Source organism: Botryllus schlosseri, chromosome 14 (assembly GCF_051294905.1).
Source record: "Botryllus schlosseri isolate E-star chromosome 14, Bs_hap1, whole genome shotgun sequence".
Lineage (NCBI taxonomy): Eukaryota > Metazoa > Chordata > Ascidiacea > Stolidobranchia > Styelidae > Botryllus > Botryllus schlosseri.
The window spans coordinates 23,926,837-23,951,173 of NC_137249.1; the positions used below are offsets into that span (position 1 = coordinate 23,926,837).

A 24,337-nucleotide genomic window follows, 5' to 3' on the forward strand; every position below is an offset into this window, starting at 1 on the left:
TTGTTTCATATCATGCAGAATATTCCAACCCACTGATAGCAGAGCAATAAGTTTTGACTTTTGTGAGGTCGTTCTTGCAAACTCTATATTCGCTAATCCAAATCATAGTTGTTCTTACTTATGCCGTCCATCCTTCCTCTGATATCAATCAGTGTCTTGTCAGCGGCATTGAATTTCGAGATCATTCAAGAAAATAAAAATCATATATCAGAGCTGTACTACATGCAGGCGCCGTTGTATATATTTTACATCTGTAGTGTGTTTTCTTTGACCTCGTATATAATAATCATAACTCAATCAGAGTGTAACGAGGTCCGTGATGTATCGCGGCTCGTGTCGTGCGACCTGCCCGACCCACGAAAGTTCATGACTTTGAAAAACGACTGAAGATATTCGCGTTACAGTGTTCGAGATACGGAAGCGTACAGGAAATTGCTGCCTTTATTTTGTTTCGAAAGTGTGTGTAGGCTTAGTATGTGGTTACATTTTCTGTAAGTACAATTAACCGACTTATCTGTTTAATGTTTATCTATCGATTCATACATGAGGTGGAGAAGTATCGTCCAGTCGGCATACGAATCATACATTTGGCACTATCACTTTATTTGCACAATCTTTATTCTGCCACTGCTATGTACAAAGTCTTCGACGTAAGTTCTTGTACTGTACACTTTTTCAGAGAATTATTGAAGGAACAAATAGTACACCGTGTCATAGGAATTACCGCGATATATTGGAATCATGGATGAGTCTTACTGTGGCGTGACTCTCTTGATTTATGAATGATAGGTGATGGTTTGATCGCGTGCGAGAAAAATAAGCGAACGCATAGAAACGACCGACGCCACGCTAACCTAACATACTATTGCGTGCAAATAATCTCTAGAGATAGCACGCGATTACTGGCTCGGTTTCCGTAATTGCTAGTGAACTAAGGGGATTTTGCTGACGGGCGATGCGTTTGTGTGATATTTGTGAAGATATGGTTAAAATCACCAAGTTGACTTCAAACGTCGGAATTGAATTCGCTGATTTCCTGTCTACTCGAGAAAACGAAGTCACGCTTCGTTGAATGATCTTACTACAAAACACGCAACATTGCACTATTTACTTTGCGTCTTGCGTGAGAGGAATATTTAACGTGCAACAATGCCTCCTTGATTAAAATGGTGCGTGAGAACAATTCAAGTAGGTAACACGCTATCGTTATCTGTTGGGCTGTTATGACATTGCCTCGTGAAACTTGTAGGTGAACGAAATTATCTGTTGTTAGTCTGGTAAACGTCTGTATTTATGATAATTTTCTATTCAGCGGATTCAATCTCTACATCAGGGGTGTCAAACTCAACTTGGATAGCGGGTCGGATCCAAACGTTTTGATCGATTGCGGGCCGGACCAGTCAAATGGAACTCAAATACAACGGTATCACATTGGCGCTTTGCCCCTGTAAACAACAATTTGTGATCCATTTTCTAGAAAGCTCTGAACTGAGTGTGCACATTTTTATGTTCTCGGAATTTGGTGTCATGTCGCCAAAATGTTCCTAATGGTAACTTAAGTGAAAATTCAACACTGTCGTTGGATGGTTGTGGCTAGGGATGGTGTGAACCTCTGAAAGGTTCAGGTTCGTGTGAACGCGAACCTTTTTGAAAATTTCTGTGTGAACGCGAACGTGAACCTCATGACGTCACGTGACGACATATTGCTAATTACAACCCTATCTTTCAATGAAGTGATAGCCTGTATTAATGTACACGATACCCAGCGACGACTTGGGCCACATATTGCCACAATGCTTAAGTACATATCGGCGTTTTAGGTCGCTAAATGTATCAACTGAGGCAATCAGAGGTTCTGCTGTGAACGCGAACCTCTAAATTTCCGAGGTTCACACACAGAACGCGAACGTGAACCTCACGTTCACACCATCCCTAGTTGTGGCTTATGAACAATTGAACATGTTCGAAATTTGCTATCTTGAGAGGTAATTTATATGAAAGTATTTCTTACAAAAAATCTCAACTTATGCTTCCATTTACTCAGAATTGCTTCGCGGGCCGCGTGCAATCGTCTGGCGGAAAATATGTGCCCGCGAGCCGGATTTGTGACACCCCTGATCACAATATACATCAGCTGACACGAATCATAGGCGTATCAAGGGACAAACGGAGCCTTACCCCGCATCAATATTTTGTAATTTTTCGCAAATTAATGTGAATATAGAATGTTCCTAATCATCCCGCTTTACGACATTTAGTGTCATTAAATTTTTTTATTGCAATGGGCACTCGCATGCACCTATCAAAAAATAACGATGAAAAAAATAAAGATACGCATAATGTACAGAATTGCTTCTAACTGCATTCACAATTATGTCACGACGGTATATTTCTACGGTCTCTTGACGCCGTTACGATACTTTAAGAGGCCTGCAGGTCAGGGAGGGACCATTAGGCACCGGCATTTCTGAGCCAGCACTCTCTACGTCAGGACATACCTCCATGACACATGTAGTTTTTGTTAAAAAAACACGAAGTGCGGCCCAGAAAGATCGAAGGCGAAAGAACCTTGGTCCAAGATGACCGAGGCATGTTAGCCGAAACCTTCGGAATGTCCAGGCGCCTATAGCTTGCGCTGGGCATCTCCGTCCTTTCAATGGTGTCTGGTTAATACCGAAAAAACCATTACAGAGAATGGACGCCACCGAGAATGGACATTACCGGGAATGCACTCTATGCAATGCAGGCATGTTATGCATATGTGCATGTCGTGTTTATATGTGCATCACGGCGTTGATACATTCGGTGTCGCGGTTCTCAGGTATAAATATCCGACAATGCCTGTCTCAGCAAGTTAGATTCTCGGTAATGTCCATTTATGGTAATGAGTGATTATTCTCGTCAATGGTTTCTCGGTACTGATATAGAACCCTTTTCATTATGAGTTCCGTCGTACCAATGCGACGCGTATATAGGAAATAATGATTTTATATTTAGGTTGATCTATTTCGCGTGAGCAATTCCAATATCTTTGGAGTGGCGACAATCTTCACTGGAGGACCCTAAATAACAACATACTTCAACCATGCGATTGATAAAAATTGGGCCCAGTCAAGCTAAACCCGCCAGGAAAAAAACGTGCCCTGAATTTTGCACCAGTTCCATCATTAAAAATATTCGCATATTCATAGATATTAGCAAGTTTGCCCGTAGTAAGTCAATAGGTATAAACAGATAACTTGAACATTCGCCTCATTCGCATCTCGGAATACTGGGCTCGCTTCGCTAGGGAAAGGGTATATGTAATGTATGTGCTCATCATCAAATATCCTCTCTCAAGGGTGAGTGCTAATTTCGAGTATTGACTTTATAAGCTCTGAGTAAGTGATACTCACATACTCGGAGTCGACTCGAAGCTTAAGATTCCACTAGGAATTGAACCAGAGGATATTGGATTGAGTCAAAAGATTACATCATATGAGTCACCGAGTTAGCATATACTGGAATTAGTAGAAGTAGGGGAGACCGGGGACAATTGTAACAGTGTTTGTATTTTCGAACATTACGTGTTTTTCACGTGGATATTCCATTTCCAAACTTTTATATAGAGAAGCCAACAACTCGATAATTGATATAAAAACTAAAATGGAACTCAATCAATAGCCTATCAATCATGGAAATATTGGGTCGCGAAAATCGTCGTTCAAATGTTACAATCGCCCCGTACCCGGGGACAATTGTAACGCCCATACGGGGCAATTGTAACAGTGTTATTTATAACTAAAAACAAACGAAATGAACAACAATAATGGGAGCACAAATTGTACTATTGAATTAAACCAAATAACAGAAGTTTGAACGCTTCCAGGCTACGCCCCATCGCATTTTTGGCATCTGAATAAATTATCATCCTTCGTTCCTTCTGCATGAGCTCAAAGTGTACAAGACACACATTCATTCCATCATCTCCCTACACATATTCGGCCTCTTCTATACCAAGGTGCTGTTGTTCAGCATGCATAATGGGTTGGGTATTCGGTCACCTGTGAAAGTGGCTAAAATATCTTTGTTGAATGGGCCGATGATAGTGTAGCAAAACGAGGACACAACATTGCGTGGCATCAAAGCTAATGGTATTCTTTTGTTCCGTACAAAATTAAAATAAATTGTTCACACCATATGGCAAAATGTAAGTGGGCCATGCTCAAAGTGAGGGGATGAGGATTCAGTCATGAGCAAGTTCCTAAGTGACCACTGAAGGTCGCCACAACAAAAGTCGATCAACATGAGATAGGGTAGTAGATTCACGGAAATAACCGGACCCTAAGATTCACATCACCATTTCTGTACGGCCGGTCCGACAGAGTATCATTTTAGAATTGGTATGACCAGGTAGAGTCTGTTCTGGCATTGAACTTCTGGCTGTTGAAAGATTCATCAGCGGTAGATAAATGGTGATACCCACGTATGAACGCAGATATTCAGCATTGAAAAGATATTGTAACGGGGCAAAAGTAACAGAGTGTTACAATTGCCCCTGACACGTTCGATCACGATCAATGTCTCAGGGTCCCGGCGATGCGAATCCTAGTTTCCCTATCATCACGGTAGAGTATGGTAACATTACTCCAGCTACATATATTGCATTGTAACCATCTTGAGGTTTTATTCTTCAGAACAAATTATTCTAGATCAGAAAATATTTACCAAGGGGTCCAAAATTTCTTTTTTTGAAATTGTTCCGGGGTTTCACGTCGTATCCCAACGTAACTTCAGTTATATTAGAAGATATAACTACCACCTGTGTACTCAAAATATGAAGGCGATTTCTTCATCCTACTAGCGGTGAGGTCCATTGTTACATTTGTCCCCGGACTCCCCTAGATGACCGCTGTCAATTCTACTCAAGTTCCGCAACCACTTGCAAGACATGTCAAAATTAATGGAAGGAGAAAATGAAAGGTATGAAAAGTACAAACAGTAGTCGAGGGTGAGGAGGACAAATCCACGGAGGACGTGTGGCAACCCTAGACTAGACCCACTCTACCCTACTGTACGATACCGTTTAAATCCTACCCAGCTTAGTGTGACATCAACGCCTCAAAACGCAGCGCCATACAAGTCAGCGTAATACAGCACGGGTACCTAAGTAAGTCTACAATCGAACACCGAGTCGCAGCGCCGCTTTTCTATCAAGCTTCATCGATTATATATTGACCTAGACAGAAACCAAACAGTTGTTCAAATATACTCTTCAATTGTATATTGAAGTTCTGTACCTCCAAGAAGCTGTCCAAATATACAGATGACTGAACATTCCGACATTTAACGCCTCCCCCCCCCCCCCGTCTCTCAAAATGAGCCTCGGGAGATGATATCGGTCACTTGGAGAACTGATCTAATAAATAGTATATTATTGTTATTGTATAATTGATATAGAATATCAACCGACAATACGCCTGAATATCTCGCTACGATGCAATCAAAATTTCAATGCGTAGGCCTTTTCTTCCCCTATTGCTGAAGCAGCCGTTTCAAGAATAACTCCATAACGTTGGCCTTGGCCCCACACTGAAATAGCCCTGATAGGAATTACATAATCGCAATCATGGGTTTCAACTCCCGTACACAGGAACAGGCAGGATATATTCGACGACTGAATGAGGGCACCAATCAGCCAAAAACAAAATGTTAATAAGTACACGGAAACATCAGCAAGAGCTATGAAAAGGAATGCAATTCGCCACTGCTAGCAATTCTTACATAATTTATAATACGACGCACGACTGTTGCATAACAAGTCCAATCACGCAATAGAAGACGTAAATTAGGTTAAGCGTAATTCATAGTGAGGATATCGCGATAACTATACATTAGGCTCCCAAGTGAGGGTTACACCATCTGCAATGGATACACTTACACACTAACAGGCATAATAATTTTCACATTACACACAAAAAAAAACAAGCATACACAGTTGACGAACTTCGTATCAACGATCCTACCAATGAAGAAATATCTTAAAGGTTATTTGTAGGTCTCCGGCCATAGAGGCATTTACCCGAACAACTTCTGAATTTTTGACAGCATTCAAACCTCGAAAATGTCTACGCACGTATTTTGAAAATCGCAAAAAGAATCAAATCCGGGGCAATTAATGACACCTGTATTGCAGGATCGCGCATCCCAGACACCGATTAATACTGCAAAAGCACGTTAGGGACCGCATATCATCCCAGAAACTACATGCATCATTCACTTGGCAAGACTTCTAAGAAATGAAGAAATGCGCAACCCCGAATAGACAATATGATTGATGGTCAATGTCAGGCGAAACCGGAGTTTGCATGAGAAGGGGTCTTATCTATACCAGAACAATCATAACTAGAAAGTTACATCTCCCTAGGTGCTCCTACTGCATACTGTAATTGACGTGAGAACATGATTGCGATGTAGAGTTAAATCGAAGGTAACTAAAAAGTGGGTCAGGTAGTCATTTCTCGCTTGCACATCATTCACTGGCTATTAGTAATAATGGATTATATCAAGAACAAGTAGATCTAAAACATTTTATAAGCAAATCTGGTTGAGCATCAAGTTGAGTACCGTGAGCAACTGTACCATGATCAAACAAAGAAAGTCAATTGCTGTCCAAGTGTCCATGGTACATCACAACTTTCCAGTATTAGGAACCAAGTATGTTCAAAAGTTCTGCAATTCTCAACGATTCATAACCAGTGAATAATAACTGGTCGGTTTCATAGTGACAACGGTAGCAGTGGAGAAAAACAGTATCAACAAAGGCAATTTTGGCGCAGAATCAAATCAACTAGAAGAAAAACACATGCTGTAGCAAACTAGCATTGTTGTTAGAAATATTCAAATACTCGACGGAAAAGGCATTTTGAGATTTTTTAGAAGCGCGCAGCAGCTTACTGTCTTGAAAACGCATGCACCGTACACACAATTGGACAACTAAAAAAACTTTCCGTTTTTCCCAATCAACATTACAATTAGAATTACTGAATTTGCAAAAACTTGGAAATTGATTTCAATTGTGAATTACAAAGAACTACACCCAAATCAAGTTCAGTTCATATCAAATCAGAGTCTATTTTCAAGCATAAGAATGGAAAATGTCTGTACACTAAGCTTGGCTTGTTTTGCACTTTACAGTTCTCCTGTACCATTTTTTGGAGAACCAGAAATCACACTACCTTATACAGCATTTCGCTGTTTTTAGTCTAATCAGGAAACTAGAATTATTTAGTTGTCGGAACTGCATGCAAATGATACTTGCGGTGCATAAAACCACATAAAGCACCACATTAATGATAACACCTTGCAAGCACCTTCAAATGCAATCTAATACTGCTTTGTTTTGATCTACATGATATTCATAAATAAGAAATCACAAGTAAAAATCTGAGATTATGTGTGCAAATCTATTGCATAGGAGCCTGCACAACGGGTACCGCAATGTAGCGTGGCATGTATCAATCATGACAGCCATTGTTATGGGACAGTTCACTTTAAACTTCAGCGGGTTCTTCTTTCAAAAGCTTCTCTTCGTAAACCTGATCGCATTCCGCTTTTTCGTCAACACCTGGAACAATATCAATTGTCAGGTTTAAAGCAGCTTGAACTTTCCGTCAAAATTCAGAATAGGAATCGGATACATTCATGATCGCTGCAATGTTAAGAGTTTTTCAGAATCGTGGTGAATAGATGGCAAATTCCGATTACGCAACAACATTTGCTACGGCCTGTTATTCACGTAAACATGTTCCAGCTGTACAGTGTTAGCCTAACTTGACGTGTTTGTTGCGCAAAGTGATTGAGTTGAAATTCCAGCAGCTTACACCAGTCAATAAGCCCATTTACATGGCCGTTTGGGTCAGCTTCGAAGCTGACTCGTCGATCCGACTCTCTCGTTTTTGAAAAAGAGAAAAACGCAGACGGCTTCAATCCGTCTTGAACTCAATCCGTTCCGCAGAGTCGCTTGGAGACGACTTGAACAGTACTGGTACTTGAAAACGAAACCAGACTACAGCAACATACCAACATTTCATGTTCATATTTCACGAAACTGGCATGTATTTCAAATGGGTGAATATGAAAGCTCTATCAGTACATGATACCGCTTTTATAATATGTAGGCCTACTTGGTCTTATTTGTTCAGCGTCACAACTTATGAAGCGAGTACAGCCAACAATATAACTTGCACAACTCACAATCAGAAAGAATATATACACGGCGTATTTGGTCATTCTAGAATTGTGTCGAAGTATTTCTGGATATCTCAACTGCTGTAGCATATTCCCGAGCTGAATCCCAAATTGCTGTGTATTACTCGAGCTGCGATAAACATGACCATGTAAACTCGATCACTTTGGCAAGCCGTCTCATGACGTGACCCCAAGACGACTTGGCTTCAAGACGACTTGACCATGTAAATGGGCTTAATGAGCCCGTTGAATGATCTCACGGGCATGTTCAACGCATGTGATCAGATTCTTCGAAAATGTAGCTTACAGCATGCTACACTGTGGTGTTATCCAAAAAGTTTATCACTAGGGTTGGTTGAATTGATGTCACATCGATACGAAACGAGTAGAGAAAATAAAGGTGTCAAAAGTACTTCAGCAGCAAAAAAAGAGGCATAAGTCTACAAAGGCTTTATGAGGCTTGTAATAGGCCTGCGAGAAGCTACAAATTATCAGGATGCATCTGCATCAGTAACATAGAACGGAGGTTGAAAGCGAGCTATTTCAAAACTAGCCTATACACCTTGATAGTCAAATAATGAGATGAAACTGCCCCCAACGATATCACTATGTTCGGATATAGTCAAATATCACACGCAAAGAAACAGATGTCTTGCAAACATTTCCATTATTGAATGGACGAAATTCACATGTAGGGGAGAGTGGGTAGGTATGGGCCACTAAATCTTACAAAGCTATAACTTGGCCAAACTTTGTCTAATATTCCTAAATTTCGGTATAGACTATCATTAGTTATCTGGCTAACTATTACTGGTAGAATTAAGCTAAAATACCCATGTATTTGGAAGTGACATCAAATTTTGTAACAATACATCATTTTTGTAAGTAAAAAATAGGCTCCGAGGTATGGGCCGGGGGGTAGTGAGGTATGGGCCGCTGTCTGTATTGAATCAATAAATGCCATTCATATCCTGCAAACCTCAACTCTTGTCACAGTTACCAACAGTTTGTATATACTGATATAAAGCTGGGCTGGAAGTGGACAATTCATATATTTCAATTCCCGTATTGATTGAAAGCCGTAACGCATAACGAAACAAGATAACTAAAGATATGTAACATGAAAATTACTATCAAATCATGCTTCTTTCGCCTCAACTACCCCATCAAATCCAAATGTCACAGCTCTATCTCTTATTTAAGTGGGAGTGACACACCATGATACGTATTAGAGCATATGATGACATACTGTGCCAACAAACTTTTCTCCCCGTCATTGAAGACAGTATTGGAAAACGATTTTTAAATCTTTTTCATGTGAGACTCATCCCCTGGTTTTCCATATACCTGTTTAATGAAGCTGTACCAATTTTATACTGACGGCATTCTTCTCTCCCTCCCATGCTTTAACGTTTCATATTGCCAAGCTCAGATCTGATTCTGAAAACTGGCTTTTTATGGGTTTCATGATTTACTTTCAAGAGATTGTATATGGGAGGGATAAGACCAACACCTTCCGTATTCTAGAGATAAATATATTTAATAGGATCATTCAAATATTGATTTCAGGTATATGTTATGCTGTCCCATACCCCAGCCTATTGAGGTATGGGCCGGCCCATACCCCAACCTGCTAAAAGGCCCATACCTCAAACACTCCATCTTGGGGATTCTTACCATAATTTCAAGATCCGAGAGATTGACAAAGCATTAAAACTATACTCTATAGGCAGCATATTTCTATAGCTTTCACACCATATATAAGTCTAATCCAAACATGCACATATGTGGACTCAAACCCAAATTCCCTATTTTCAAATAAATTTACTTAAGGCCGAAAAAATTATATATCTCTAGCTGAGTCAAAAACTCCGCTGGCCTCATGGCTGTGAGTAACATGGGTGAGTCTGGAGCCTTTTACTAACAATCACAGAGCTTGGCAACCATATGGGATGTCACAGTCACCAGATATGGCAGTGGCCCACACCTCAACAGTGGCCCATACCTACCCACTCTCCCCTACACTACTGATCCTGGTCCAACTAGTGTTGACTTCTCTTCAGATGTCACAGCCTACCCAAAATAGTTCCAATATCAACGCTAGGTCTACATAGCAGCAGGTAGTGAATTAAGTACCAAGGTTTTCTCTACATGACTACTTATTCAGTTAACATTTCAGACTACTTCAACTTATACTTGAGCAGTTTTTAGTTAAAACGACTTCATTACAATATGGATTTCTTGAAGTAAAAATTAGTTTTGGGATAAGTTTGCATGACTTCTACGAGAGAACTGCGTGCAATAAACCCCTGTACCACAGTAACTTGATGCTATTTTCCAAGATTCTACCTATTTGTAGTGTCATCAGTAATAGCGCGATAGTTGCAAAGATATATCTTGATATTGCAAAAGCAGGGTACTTTGATCAACTTCTAAAAGCATGCGCCTTCTCGACCGAATCTACTTCTTCGAGTCACTTGCTTGAATATGTTTCATTTATGACTTTTATTTAGTTCTGACAGGCCTTAGAAACTTTTACTTCCATTTGTAAATGTGTAGAGATTTACTGCATTATTTCTACCTCAGCTTGAGTAGCAACACTGACTCATTTGGCCAGCACTGCATACCACAAATACTCTCACAAAATTAGCGCAAAATTATTTTATTGCAGAGCATTACCAATCAGAATATCTTAGGTTACACTACAAGTGGGTAATTCCTCTTCAGGCCAATCTGAAATAGATTTAGATACCACAGTTTTAGATTTTGCTAAAATTTGGAAAAAACATTAGGAAGTACCAGTATATCCGAATAAAAAACAATTCCTTTCAAAAGAATTACATCGGTAGATTTCAAGTTATCGCATGATAAAAAACAAGCTTTTCTAGCTCAACTGTTAAAATGGTGGATTTTTTATGCAGTTTTGAAATGGTCTGTAATTAGGCTATTTTGTACTTGAAAAGTTTGTCTTCATGTTATGTTGTATAAATTGACCCGCTTTACCTGCTTCCACAACTCCTTCTCGGCCTTTATCCGACTTGCAAAATCCCAGCACCCCAAACGGTCCGAGGGAGATCCAATACAAAAAGGCACAACTGAAGCAAATAATGGCTGTCACTCGAAATAACACTGTAGCTCCAAAGTGTTGATAGAGAAGACCGCCACACAACGCACCAAGCATGTTACCTACAAAACAAAGGGAATTTTAAGGCAAAATACAGTGACGTTAGTTGTGATTACTTACCGATGCCCCAATAAACGGTTTGGCTGAACGAAATCAACGTAGCCACTGCATCTTTCGGTGCAACGACAGTCGCATACGAACACATCGCGGTCATAGGCAAAGCGAAAGAAATACCGTGTAACCATTCCACAGCAAGGATTTGCCACGCGTTAGTTATTACGGAATAGACGAAGAAGCGGATCTAAACAGAAGGAAACCGATTATAAGAACCATTACTATCACCTGTACCAACTACCGGATTTTCAAAATACGCTACTAGATCTAGGGCTAGAACATACAACCTTAAAAAATCTACAACTAACTAACCAAATCACAACTAACCAATAATCAATATTATGAATTACGGAATTGCAAATGAGCTATCTACGGAATATGGGATATAGAATCGATACTTCAAAATGACAGGTTTTTGCCCTCAAAACCCACTCCAGACTATGCCACTGTTAATACTTAATAGCTAGCAATGGCTTCAAGAATATCACACAACAAAACACAAATATTGCGATTCACGGCAAAGGACAACACATGATTTTTAGTTGTTTCACAACTGGATATTTTTTAAATTCGCAACTAGAGCTAGGACTAAAACATTTCAAAATCAGCAACTAGAACTAGTCAAAAGACCAGTATGCCTACTCTGGTCTTAGTTCTCCATCGAATTACTGGATTGATAGTTTGTACAAGTCCGATTACCAAAAAAACAAAACTTATACTCACAGAAACTGCACATAATCCAATAGAAAGCACCGATACGTATCCAAACGTCTGACAAATCCATCCAGATATCCAAAACATCGGAATTTCGGATAGGCAAGTGATCAGAACAGACAGTCCCAGAATCAACTGTCCGAAATCGTCGAAATCTTGCAAGTACCAAAACAGGTACGAATATTGCACCCCAGTTGCAAACCCACTGACGAGAACGATGAAGAGGAAAAACAATATCTCAATCTTTACGAGCAGCAATTTCAAACCAAGCAAAATTCCTTTTGCTTTTGGCGCCGATATTTTGACCGATGTTACCATAACGACGAGAGCACCGACCCAAAACACGACAACGCTGCAAAACGCCACAAGGTAGTTCTTCGAATATTGGCCGTAAATCTCAACCGGGCTGACAACGTCCGTCAAATAGCCAACACCAAGTCCAACAATACCGAATCCCACAGCGCCCCACAATCTCTGAGCCCCGTAACTACCCACACGGTCCCTCCCCAGTGTGTCCATGGCAGATGAGTCTAACAGTGGTGTCATTGGAGCCAGAAAAAATGACATTAACGCCGTGAATGCTACCAGAAGTGCAAATGTTACTCCATAGCTATCCTTGTTCTCTGAAGGTAACGTGCAGTTTACATGTGCGCCCGTGCACTCGACATACAGTTCACTATCCATCACTACCGACGTATTCATGTCTGTAGAACAGATGGTATGATTGTCCACAGAAGTATTTCGATCACATACGACCCGTGATAATTCTCCAGCAGGCAAGCAGCAATCAACATTAACCGTGGTATATGCGGCTTCTTCGGAAGGTACGAAGTAGAATGGAATCGTGAATGCCACCGAGAAGAAAAACAACGATCCGATGATCATTCTGTACGCTTTTGTCTTGTCGGTTACTAATCCAGCGATGGGAGGGGAGAACAGCGAAACAAGTTGCATTATTGCTTGTATTAATCCGTTCTGGGCTGTACTCATTCCAAGTTGCTTCTGGTATATTGACTTGTACGGAATGAAACTTGAGAGTCCTGGAAAAAAACACAAGCATGGGTTGTGCTGTTAAACACTTGCTGCCATTATAGCTACAGCTCTTACCTCCATAGTACATGAAATACAGTGTTTTGATTGGAATCAGGCTTGTATCAATCTTGCAGTCCCGCAGTCTTTTACTCTCTTTGCTTGCAGACATAGTCCAGGATGAGATCTAGCCTTATTCAGGTCCTGGCAAATCACGTAAATGTACAGTATGATCTACATATAAACATAAAACTATTTTAATATTTTCGGTTGGCAACTTGGCTTATTTGATTCTATTCCAAGCTACTTCAAGCCAGTGTTGGGATGACTCGAGTCATGACTTGACTCGAGTCAGACTTTTTCGTATGACTTGACTTTACTTGAGTCACTTTGCAAAAATGACTGGACTTGACTTGACTCGACGCCTCAGAAATGCGGATTGACTCGTGACTTGGAGCAAAATTCACGAGTCAATTTCAAGTCATTAAGTAAACAATGTCGATTAAATCACCCTATATTATAATGTTTTGGTTGTTAGCGATACGCCGGTGTCACTTGAGAGAGCAACCAGTTTTCAATAATTGTAAGTTTCACTGATCATCCATTGTTACATCACAAATAAATTGACCGCTTACGAAACCACCACACCTACGTTGTCGTAGTAGCAGTAGATTTATCTAATCGCATCGTATCTTTGTTTCTTAGGCAGCTTAGTGCTTTCATTGCGTAGTGCTCGCCTTTACCAACACTCTTGTATGATTTAAATCGAACGAATATAGTTTATGCCTTTATATTCTCACGGAGGTGTAGGTGGGTCGCGGCTATTGTACGACATCAATACCGTATCTTCAACTTCTCGAGGCTTCGTATTCGATCTTTTATATTGGCTGATAAAATCAGACTGTAGAGTAATTTTCTCTCTACATGCAAACGCCCGTCTCCACCCCATTTCAGATCAAATTGAAAATTTTCACATCGGTCAGGCATTAAATTTGGTGCGTAACAAACTTTGTTTCGAGAAAATCGGACAATTCGTTACAGAGTTATTGCAATTTGAAAAATGACATTTTGGTATATGCTTATTGTGATAGACCTAAATTTTCAACTTTACTAATGGGGGTTAGGGGTCAAATGTCAATTCAAAGTCAACATGTTTTCAAAATCAGCCATGCGTAACAAATATGCAACTCTGCCTAGCGTCATTTTATTTAAACCGATTTTTTCGAGGAAGGTGTCAAATGGAAGCTTGGAAAGAGTAGAACTTTGCTGAATTGGTATTGCATGTGAAATTTGACTGCTTGTCTAAAACTTCATTGAAAAGATGCGCTCTAAATAGTGCATGACCTGTTCTGCATAAAGTGTCAAAGTATATTTTTAACCATGTTCCTGTCTTATATTCAATTCATAACCAATTCTGATGGATTCTAATTGGTAACAGCTTTCATATGACACCTTACTTATGAATTTTGAGTTAGATAGAGTGGTGCCAGAGAGTTCAGAAATATCGTCACGCATCACTGATTTTAACATACTGGTATGTCAATTTTCAAATCCGGATTTGAACCTTGATTCTGTAATGCGGAGGGGAATTCCTAGTGAGTGAAGAACATGTACCACCAATCATTGCTTACCAGCATTACTACCTGCAGCCTTAGCAGTTATAATTATACGCAAATTTCATGGTTGAGTAAGCACGAAATTCTCATTCTCCATACTACAATTGCTCAAGAACTGATCAATAAAGTTATGTTAATTAAATTATATTCTACTCAGAATTGGGTACTTAAGTTGTACATGATATTGCGGAGAAATCTGAGAGGGTGTGAAGACGAATTGAAATGTTATTTGGATGTTGACTAGAATTACTGATAGTCGTAAACCCAGAAGCACCCTTGCAAGCATAATGCACATGCAATAAATAAAAGTACTCTCTGAGCACGGCAATAATTATCTACTGAAAGACATTATCATATAAGGAGCAGACATGGGGTGATTACTTTATGAATGCAATCGATTGCGATTACGATTACAATTACAGCAAAATCAGGAAGTAGTCGATTACAATTACATTGGAAAAGTAATCACGATTACTCACGATTACATTTGTTTTGCTTCTTAGGACTATAATCTTAAATGATATATCGGAAGACAATACAAGGATGGCGATGAAAACGCTTCATGAGATATCAACTCTCTTCATACATCATGCGTCATTTGCTTCAAGAAGATTACGTAAGATTACGTCATAATATACCAATTGCCCAACTTTATAGTGGATGATTTATCGCATCCAACAATTTGCATTATTGCCAGGTCTTTACCTACCACACCCCTAATTCCTTAATAGTGTGGGGAGCGTGCTCGAAGGGGACTCAAAGGTATTTGAACCAGTATAAATTATTTTCAATTTAATTAATTCTTTAAAATGTTCTTCGAGCTTTGCGATTCAAATGTATCTAGTACAGGGGTCACCAACGCGGACCAAATGAGCCGCCCGCGGTCGCTGTAACAGTGGTGGCTTTTGGGTAGGCTTACCATATTTTGGAAATGTAAAAAGAGGACACTTTTTCAGAAATTTGAGACTTGCAAAATCGGAGAAGAATTCTCAAAAACCGGTTAATTTTTTCCACTTTGCGACCGGTTGACTAAAAAAAATAAATAAAAAAAAAAGGTCATCACTTCGCGCTCAGAGCCCAAAATACCGTTTTTTTCTCCGCATTGCTAGGTGGATGACTAAAAAAAAAGGTCATCTTTTCGCTAGGAGCTCAATATAGCGTTTTTCGCTCCGAAGTACCCTCCGGAGCGTCACTTCTGTGCTAATTTACGGCATATCACTCGCAATTTGCTCTGAATCTGACCTCAATTTTCAAAAAAGAGGACAAAATCTCAAAAAAGAGGACAAAAGGGCGTCCTCCGAGGACACTTTCAAAAAAGCCAAAAAAGAGGACAAATCCTCTTAAAAGAGGACGTATGGTAAGCCTACTTTTGGGGTGGACGAGGTGGGCGGTCGCCTGGGGCCTCCCTGGTCGAAGGGTCCCCCAATTTGGATTATGCGCTTTTTTCAAGGATAATAACGAGTTAACATGGAAATCCGTGTACAAAGCATGAATAGGATTCTGTACAGATGTGTCAATCACCATCAAATCTCTGCATTTGTCAGAACAGTGGCATATCCCAATAATCATCACGTCTCTGCATGCGGTAGAATTACTTAGTTTTGATGTAGTATATCCTTGCACATATGAAAAAACAGCCATGGCCGAATCCAGCACCTGGCCAAGCCTTGCCGTTGGGAAAGATAGATAATGATAACCATAAGTTACGGATAGATACTTATAGGTGGGCCCGGTAAGCCACAACAATTTGTGTGTGCGTCTCACAAAAGATATTCTTTTAGTCTGCTACGTTTGGGCGAGTACAATATCTTTTGATTATACAACAGACTGAAGGTCGCGAATTAACAACATACAATAAAGTAATTATAACATACCAGATGCTATGATTATGAATTGCGTGCCCAGCTCTACAGGTAAATCTGATACTCGGGGCTGAGAGAGGTTATAAATGAATAGTAATATAATGCAATTACCAATATTATTGACGAAATTCAGTTTTGAAAATTGACCAACGGTTGGACAGGGGGACGAATTGCTGTTTGGGCTGAATTGCTGATTCTAGCTACAACCCACGCTAACATGTCATGCTATATAAGCGGATGGTTATGGCGGCAGGTCCGAATGCTAAGTAACGAACTGTGAAATAACGATTGACGCCTGTTTCAAGTAGTGATATGAGAATAAGATATAGAAAAAAAAGAAAAATTCTGCCTTCAACTTAATACATATACTGCGAGTTGCTGTTACGAGAAATGGCTAATCACGGCTCGGCTATGATATATATCAGCAGCTGTTCATTTGTAATGCTTTGTTGTGGAAACTGCAATTTTTCATTCGACGAGTACAATATTCCGAATCTTCGTCAGGTACACGTGCGTACGTAGGCCTCCTGCTCGCCAAACAGCAACGGTAAACTGCGTTCAACTAACCACAACCAAACATCACTAGATAAGTTACTATTTGAAACTATAGGCAGAGTGGTGATCAATATCCACTGCTGCGAGGTAGGGGCTTATGTAGTGTATTGATAACCTGATATACACTACGGGAGGTGTTCTTACAATCACACTACAATGTCCATCGCATGTCTGTTTACCATGTGTGGGTACATCTTACGCAATGACGAGCGGAGATAATACTTCTGACGTAATAATGAGTCAGTGGCGTTTGAAAACAGACGTTTGTGCTATCACTAACGTGCTATATTGTCTCATTCTTGTTCACGAATATTCAGTTTATGTCATAGTCCTCGTATAAACAAAAAGTAATCGTTCTCTAACAAAAAAATCGATTAGATATGGGAAGTAGTCGATTACGATTAGGATTACTTCGGATTTTTTTCGAATGTAATCGATTGCGATTACTTCAAAATGCTGTACTAGTCGTAATCGATTACGATTACTAATCGCGATTACCCCATGTCTGATAAGTAATAGAATAAAGTCAAAATCAGATATTCACTGAATTAATATAACTAAAATTAATTAAAAAATGACCTATTTTGCATTATGCACCATATTATATTTTTAACCATGTTGCTGTCAAATAACAATAATAAAACTAAGTTTCGTGCATTCTAGTTGGAAACAGCTTTCAAATGACACCTTTCTTGTGAATTTTGGTTTAAATAGAATTGCACCAGATGAGTTAAAAAATATCGTTATGCATCATCGATTTTAATATATGCCAATTTTGAAATCGCGTTTTGAACCTTGACCCAATACTATGGAGCGGGGAAATCCGTGGTAAGTGAAGGACATGTACCAACAATTATTGCTAAATAACATTCAAACCTTGTAACCTCTGAGCTATATCAGTAACAATCATACACAGGTTTTGTGTTGCCAAATTTCATGGTTGAGTAATCACAAAATCATCATTTTTCAAACTGCAATAACTCGACAGCCGTTCAACAAAATTGTCCGAAATAAATTTCGTTGCACTCAGAACTAGATACTTCAGTTGTATATAAATTTAGAGAAAAATCTGAGAGGGTGTGGAGACGGATTTAAAAAATATTTGCATGGTGACAGGGAATTACTCTGTAGCATGTAGCTATACAGTTACTCACGCATTTTATTATCAGTTTTACGCGTGCGTAAGCGATACAGCACCTTTTCGCATGAATATTTAACTTTTAATCGTCATTTGATTCAAGATAAATTGCCAATTAATCTATCCTTCACACAGTTAGCAAAATGTAATGACTTTGGATCATCACATATACTTCGAAAATTCAATTTGACTCGAATCATGACTTGACTTGACTCGACTTGACTCGAGTCACCTCCAAAAAACGAGTGACTTGACTTGACTCGAGTCACCTTTGAAAATCGATTGACTTGATTTGACTCGAGTCAAAATGTGCAATTACTCGTTACTCGAAGGTAGTGACTTGATCCCAACACTGCTTCAAGCTAAGACTTGCACTAACTACTTGATTGTCAAAATACTCTGCTAGAGGAGACCTAGAAGCAAGAGCTATCCATGACTCTGAGTTAGCAATGGCTGCCTGAGAGAGAGAGAGAGTCTTTATTTTCATCGAACCAAAATACATAACAAACGGCAGTGATGGTGGTACAGAAAATATGCGTGCACAGTATTCGGTATTAGATAGGAATGATCGATAAGACCGTGAAAGTCATCTAGTCTGATCACACCAACATCAAATAGGTACACTTGACTCTGAACAGTCTGGCTGTAAAAAATGTTTACTTAAGAAAGGAAAATAGAAAAAAAATCAAACCATGGTAGCCCTGGCTGGGGCTGCAAGAACATCACACATACACGCAGCATAACACAATTCACGTCAGGGTCAATCGACGATGCTTAGAATAAAACTACTCACTATTTAAACAACTAGAACGATAACTTATGTAAAAATCATTTAGTTGATCAGCAGCCAACTAGATTGGAATTTGCACTAGTCTGGCTATGCAAATACCAGCCTAGGCTAGTGCTCACAAGCTGGCTGTCAATCTCCGTCAAAAGCCTATAGAAGAGATGCATCAAGTTCAGTCAGGCTCAGGGCGATAATGTTGCTTCCTGCGCTCACACATGTCTTCATTTTTTATTTATTTTTCATTAAATTACTTCAACTTGGAGAATCATCGCTGCTCACCTGATACATTAGGCAAAACGTACCGAAATTCCAGTCCTCTGTGGGTAACAGAGACACGTAAAACGGAACTGGTAAAAGAGCACTAATAGGAGAGCTTGCAGATACAGAAACACCGGAACGCAACATCTCAAGAAAACCTGAATCAGCGGTATGATGATAGCGATTACAGTACGGCACTATATGAATACAACACGAAAAGTGGAGTTCATTGTTCGGTGTTATATTACCATCTAGCGGTTGTATAATTTTGACAGTGATTTAGAGACGGACTTTCAGCATTCCCGTGGCCGGCCATGAAAAATGCTATTCTGTGGCCGGCCATGGTGGTTTTCACGGCCGGCCATGGAATTTCAGTATGGTCGGCCATGAAATTTCCATGGCCGGCCATGTCAAACTCATTCTCATGGCCGGCCATGACTAAATTACATGGCCGGCCATAGCCAAATGTCATGGCCGGCTGCAATATATCAAGTTAGTATTGATGATAAGTACTGTACGTGGCCCAATCGTGGTCAAATGCATGATCAATTATGTTTTATTATGGGCGTACAGTAAATAGAACTAGGTGAGAGCAAGAGTTTAGCTCAGTTTATACGCATTTTCACCCGAAATACCGGACGAATAGCGATACAATGAAACGATAGGAAGAAGATGAAACGATCTGGAATAGTCTCTATATTAGGGATGGTGTGAACCTCTGAAAGGTTCGGGTTCGTGTGAACGCGAACCTTTTTGAAAGGTTCTGTGTGAACACGAACGTGAACCTCGTGACGTCAATATTGCTAATTCCAACCCTATCTTTCAATGACGTGATAGCCTATATCAGTGGTTCTTAACCTTTTTTCCTCCAGCGCCCCCTTTCAAAGATTATCGGGCTCCAGCGCCCCCCAACCTCATATTGTAAGGAATGTACCAAAGACAATGAGTAAGAGGGAGGGCCGTAACAGAACTTCGTCAACTCCCCTAAAAAATATTGCCTTGCGCACCCATAGCGTGATAAACCAAACTTCTGAGGGCTTCGCCCAAAGAACCCCGTAGCGTGATTTCGAAGGTCAGCAAAGTTTGTGTGGCCTAGGCCTAGTCGATTTAGGTGCCAAAATATTCTATAATGTATATGAATGAATAGGTGGTAATTACATATATATGTCGCTATAAACTTTTTATCCTCTCAGCCCACGTAATCAGATTTACCAGCAGCGCTGAGCTGTTGTATTGGAAAATAAACGGCACGTAATTAATAATAAACGTATTCGGGCGTGCCCGTAGGTACAATTAATTCGTTACCAGGGCCGTAACAGCACTTCGTCAGCCCCCCAAAAAACGTTGGTCTTGAGTCCCCCGTAGGGAGATAAACTAAACTTCCGGGGGGCTCCGCCCCCAGAGCCCCCTTCGGCTATCCGCTATTTTTTGATACTGGTCATCTACATTGGGTGTGCATTTACTGAGCCAGCTATTCTCGCCTAGACGCGCCAAGCGCGAAAAATTTCAATAATTATTGATTGAATTGGTCAATATGATCGGGAAGTGCATATATATTAATATCAATTTTTATCCTTTCTCTGCTCACGTAAACAGATTTACCGGTAGAGCTGAGTGATGTGTGATTGAAAGGGTAGGACCCCTCAATAATAATTATACATCTTAGGGCGTATACCCGTTGGCAGGAACGAAACGACACTTCGTCAGGCCCGCCGAAAAAACTTGGGTCTTGGGCTTCCATAGGGTGATAAACCGACCGCCCCCCATCACGTTGTTCGCTTTTGCCACGAAATCAGCTGTACTGTTTAGGCCCTTTTCATACCGGATTTACGAAACTCTTTCGGGAACAAGTTCCGAAACAGGCGATGTTCACATAGAGAAAAAATTACCGAAACAGTTCCGGGAAAAGAACGCGTTCATACCTATTTAGAGTTACCGCGAACTTATGTTCATACAGGTCGTTTTTTCGGTAAATTCGCGGGAAATTATGGCCAGTATGAACGCGATTCTCCGTAAGTGTTGATAGTTACGAAACCATGTCTGTGGGGTGTTCCAGTTGTAATATGCTTGTGGAAAACGATGTGGGAGAGGCATATTCGTGAGATGCGGAGAAGTTGGCTCCAACTTTTAGCTATGGGATGTTGCGGATATGCCTTCTCGATGTGTATGGGGCTCTATACTCAATATACCTGGATCAGTAATAGAGACCGAGCATGTTCCTGGCTTATATTATTAACCGAAGCTGAGAGCAGAAACTGAAAGCCAGCAAAGAGGACAGAGTCCTGGAATGAAAAGAACCACCGATCACATCTGCGTACGACAAAGTCAGTTTATCTAGTTGTGGTTGCTGTATAATGGTTTGGGTAAATCTAATCTTATGTACACTGTACAGAAAAACCAGGGAATTCGAGAAATCCGTGAGAGAAGCATTTGGTGTACTCTGCGACGAGCTTCGAAACCATAACGAAAAGCAGCCAGCAAATTATACGAACTCAATTTCTCTTGCTTGCTGAGTAGCTGTCGCTCTTTGGAGGGTAGCCAATGAAGCCAATCATTTATTAAATCCAGGTAAACGATTTTAATACAAATAATTGCTGGTGTCTAGTGGGGCTAGCCACAATGATTCGAGTACTCGAATCTGAATCGAGTAATAACTTTAATGATTCGAGTCGAGTAGTAAAATACTATTTTTCGAGTACTGTAATTATACTGAAAGTTGATTTGCTAACGAGAATTATACCATAGTTTTGATACTATTTTCCACTGAGTAAGCCTTGAAACCTTGATTGGCCGTGTCGCAACATACGAGATATAGCACAAAGCTACGAACGTTGCTGGAAATAACACATTTCCGAAGTCAGGACCATCTCATGGCCATAACAGTCAAGCAGTGCAATGAAAATGGTATGGTCGAAAAAAACAGTATCTTTAATGCGACGGACAATAGGCGTTATGTTTTTTATGGTGGCATAAAAGGTAGCCTACACACTTAAATTTTGGCATTGTACATTGTGTTGTGATGTCATCATGATGATACTCGACTCGAATCGAAGTGTAATAAGTGATTCAGAATCGAATCACTCAGGCACTCGATTTTGCCCAACCCTAGTGCATCGTAATATTTCTATATTTGTCATGGCGGAACGTCAGCCAGTTTTTGCGTAGCATACCACTACAAAAAGGTCAGACAAATTTGGTCTTGAATCATTATGTTTGAAAAAGAAGTCTGAAAGACCAATTGTTCTTGCCAAGTAGGCTACTTTCTATCTCGAAAGTAAGACCCAAATTGATGGAAGATAGACTTAAACTGGAAACTGAGCAGTCAACACAATGACTTGGACTCGAGTCATAAAACCATGTCTCGAACTCGACGCTCTGCTCGATGAGTTGGACTCGGATTTGACACGGTGGTAAATTGAAAATATATTGACTTGAATCTAGTCAAAACTATTGAAGTGGGATCGACTTGTGACTAGGTTACAACCCTGCTCACTCTTAAGACTGAAATTGCTGAAAATGAGACCAAATTTGTATATTTTTTGTAGTGTAGTCAGACATGTAGGCTACATTGTACATCAACCTACTCAGTTAATTTTAGTTACTAAAACTAAGTAGTTCTAGTTGTGGATTTGAAAAAGTGAATAGTTTTTGGTTCTAGTTGCGGATATTTGAAAGTGAGTAGTTCTAGTTCTAATTGCAGATTTTGAAAAGTTGATGGTTCTAGTCCAGGGTCGGCCAGCCCGTGGCTCGTGAGTTAATTTCCGAAATTAGTAGTATTATCAAAAATGGATTGCACAGATTGTGAACTTGCAAGGCCAATCAAAAATTTGATTTTTCTGGCCGCAACACTCGAGATGTGATGACTGAAATATCAGTTCCGACGCATTGGTGGATCTATGAGCCAGTCACATTTTGGTAGATCTTCGTACACTACAATAAAGCAGAATACTTGCGATAGATTTATCAGAAGTAAAAATTTTCTGCACGCTTAGCGCAACATCTTGTCACTCGATTTCTTGCTTTTAATATTGTTACCCCTTCGTGAAAATGAAAGAACGCCTAATGTAGCGGATTGAGTCTAACTATATATATATTCGCGACCTCCCGTTAGCACTCGCAGAAAGACCGTTGACTATGAAACCTAGGCACAAAATGATTGCCGCATGTTGGACGAAGCTTTCGATATCGATATGTCCAGGTGCTGAATAGTCCAGTCCTTGCAAACTGAGCCCAACATTATGCATCAGGCTTGCAATATAGTGGGGTGACAATATTATAAATTTATCAACTTCAAAAAATTTTCGCACTTAGCGCGGCTAGTGGCCCGCAGAATAGTTCGTCAATCGAATGTGGCGATTTGGCTGAAAAGGTTGGCCACCCCTGTTCTAGTTGCTAGTTGCCCATTTTGAAATTCCAGCGCATTTTGAAATTCCAGTACACAGTACAAGTCTTGAGTGTTGTGGGTGGATAAAAAATTACCACAGCAACATTTGTACCAAACATGCATTCACATGCATTTGCTGCATTCAAGTTTTTCAGGATGACTTCATGATTGGGAGCCAGAGGGTTCAGTACTAGCCTACATAACTGATGACACAGCCTATCACAAACAGAGCATAAGCTAGAGCTAATTTCAAATATGTAATATAAATTTCCTATCTGCCGCCCGTAAAATTCACAATTGCTTTTTCAGAAACTTAGCAAAGCACACATGAAGGTTGAAAGATTTTGGTCGACTGAAGGTGCGGTGTTCGGCTTAGCTCAGAAACTGCAATCCGCTAAGGCCAGAATGATACAGATGGTATACGCAATGAAGCCAAGACCTGGTGGTGATCCAAATATCGCTGGCCCAGACGTCGGAAATGCCCTGTGTGAATTTCTCAATAAACAGGCTCTTGCTTAACGAGATGT

General features: G+C 40.1%; 1 protein-coding gene, 3 long non-coding RNA genes and 1 pseudogene across 5 annotated transcripts in view; 2 read left to right on the plus strand and 3 right to left on the minus strand.

Moving 5' to 3' along the window:
* LOC145456561 (uncharacterized) overlaps positions 1-24,337 on the minus strand; it is a 390,319-nt gene that overhangs the window by 152,552 nt on the left and 213,430 nt on the right. The window lies entirely within an intron of this gene.
* The window catches only part of LOC145456563 (uncharacterized), a 134,857-nt gene that overhangs the window by 77,231 nt on the left and 33,289 nt on the right, over positions 1-24,337 (plus strand). The window lies entirely within an intron of this gene.
* Positions 1-24,337, minus strand: part of LOC145456548 (trans-1,2-dihydrobenzene-1,2-diol dehydrogenase pseudogene) — a 355,453-nt pseudogene that overhangs the window by 30,383 nt on the left and 300,733 nt on the right. The gene's annotated exons all lie outside the window — the stretch shown is intronic.
* LOC145455332 (major facilitator superfamily domain-containing protein 6-like) lies at positions 5,610-13,460 on the minus strand. Its single transcript, XM_080333295.1, has 5 exons — positions 13,289-13,460; positions 12,191-13,221; positions 11,474-11,654; positions 11,233-11,415; positions 5,610-7,606 (listed from the first exon to the last, which is right to left on the minus strand). Exons 1-5 carry the CDS (start codon positions 13,380-13,382, stop codon positions 7,533-7,535), a joined length of 1,563 nt encoding a protein of 520 aa, XP_080189421.1. The 5' UTR covers positions 13,383-13,460; the 3' UTR covers positions 5,610-7,532.
* Positions 20,654-24,334, plus strand: LOC145456012 (uncharacterized). Its single transcript, XR_013920477.1, has 3 exons — positions 20,654-21,750; positions 21,819-21,994; positions 24,120-24,334. It is a non-coding gene; the product is annotated as an uncharacterized LOC145456012 (long non-coding RNA).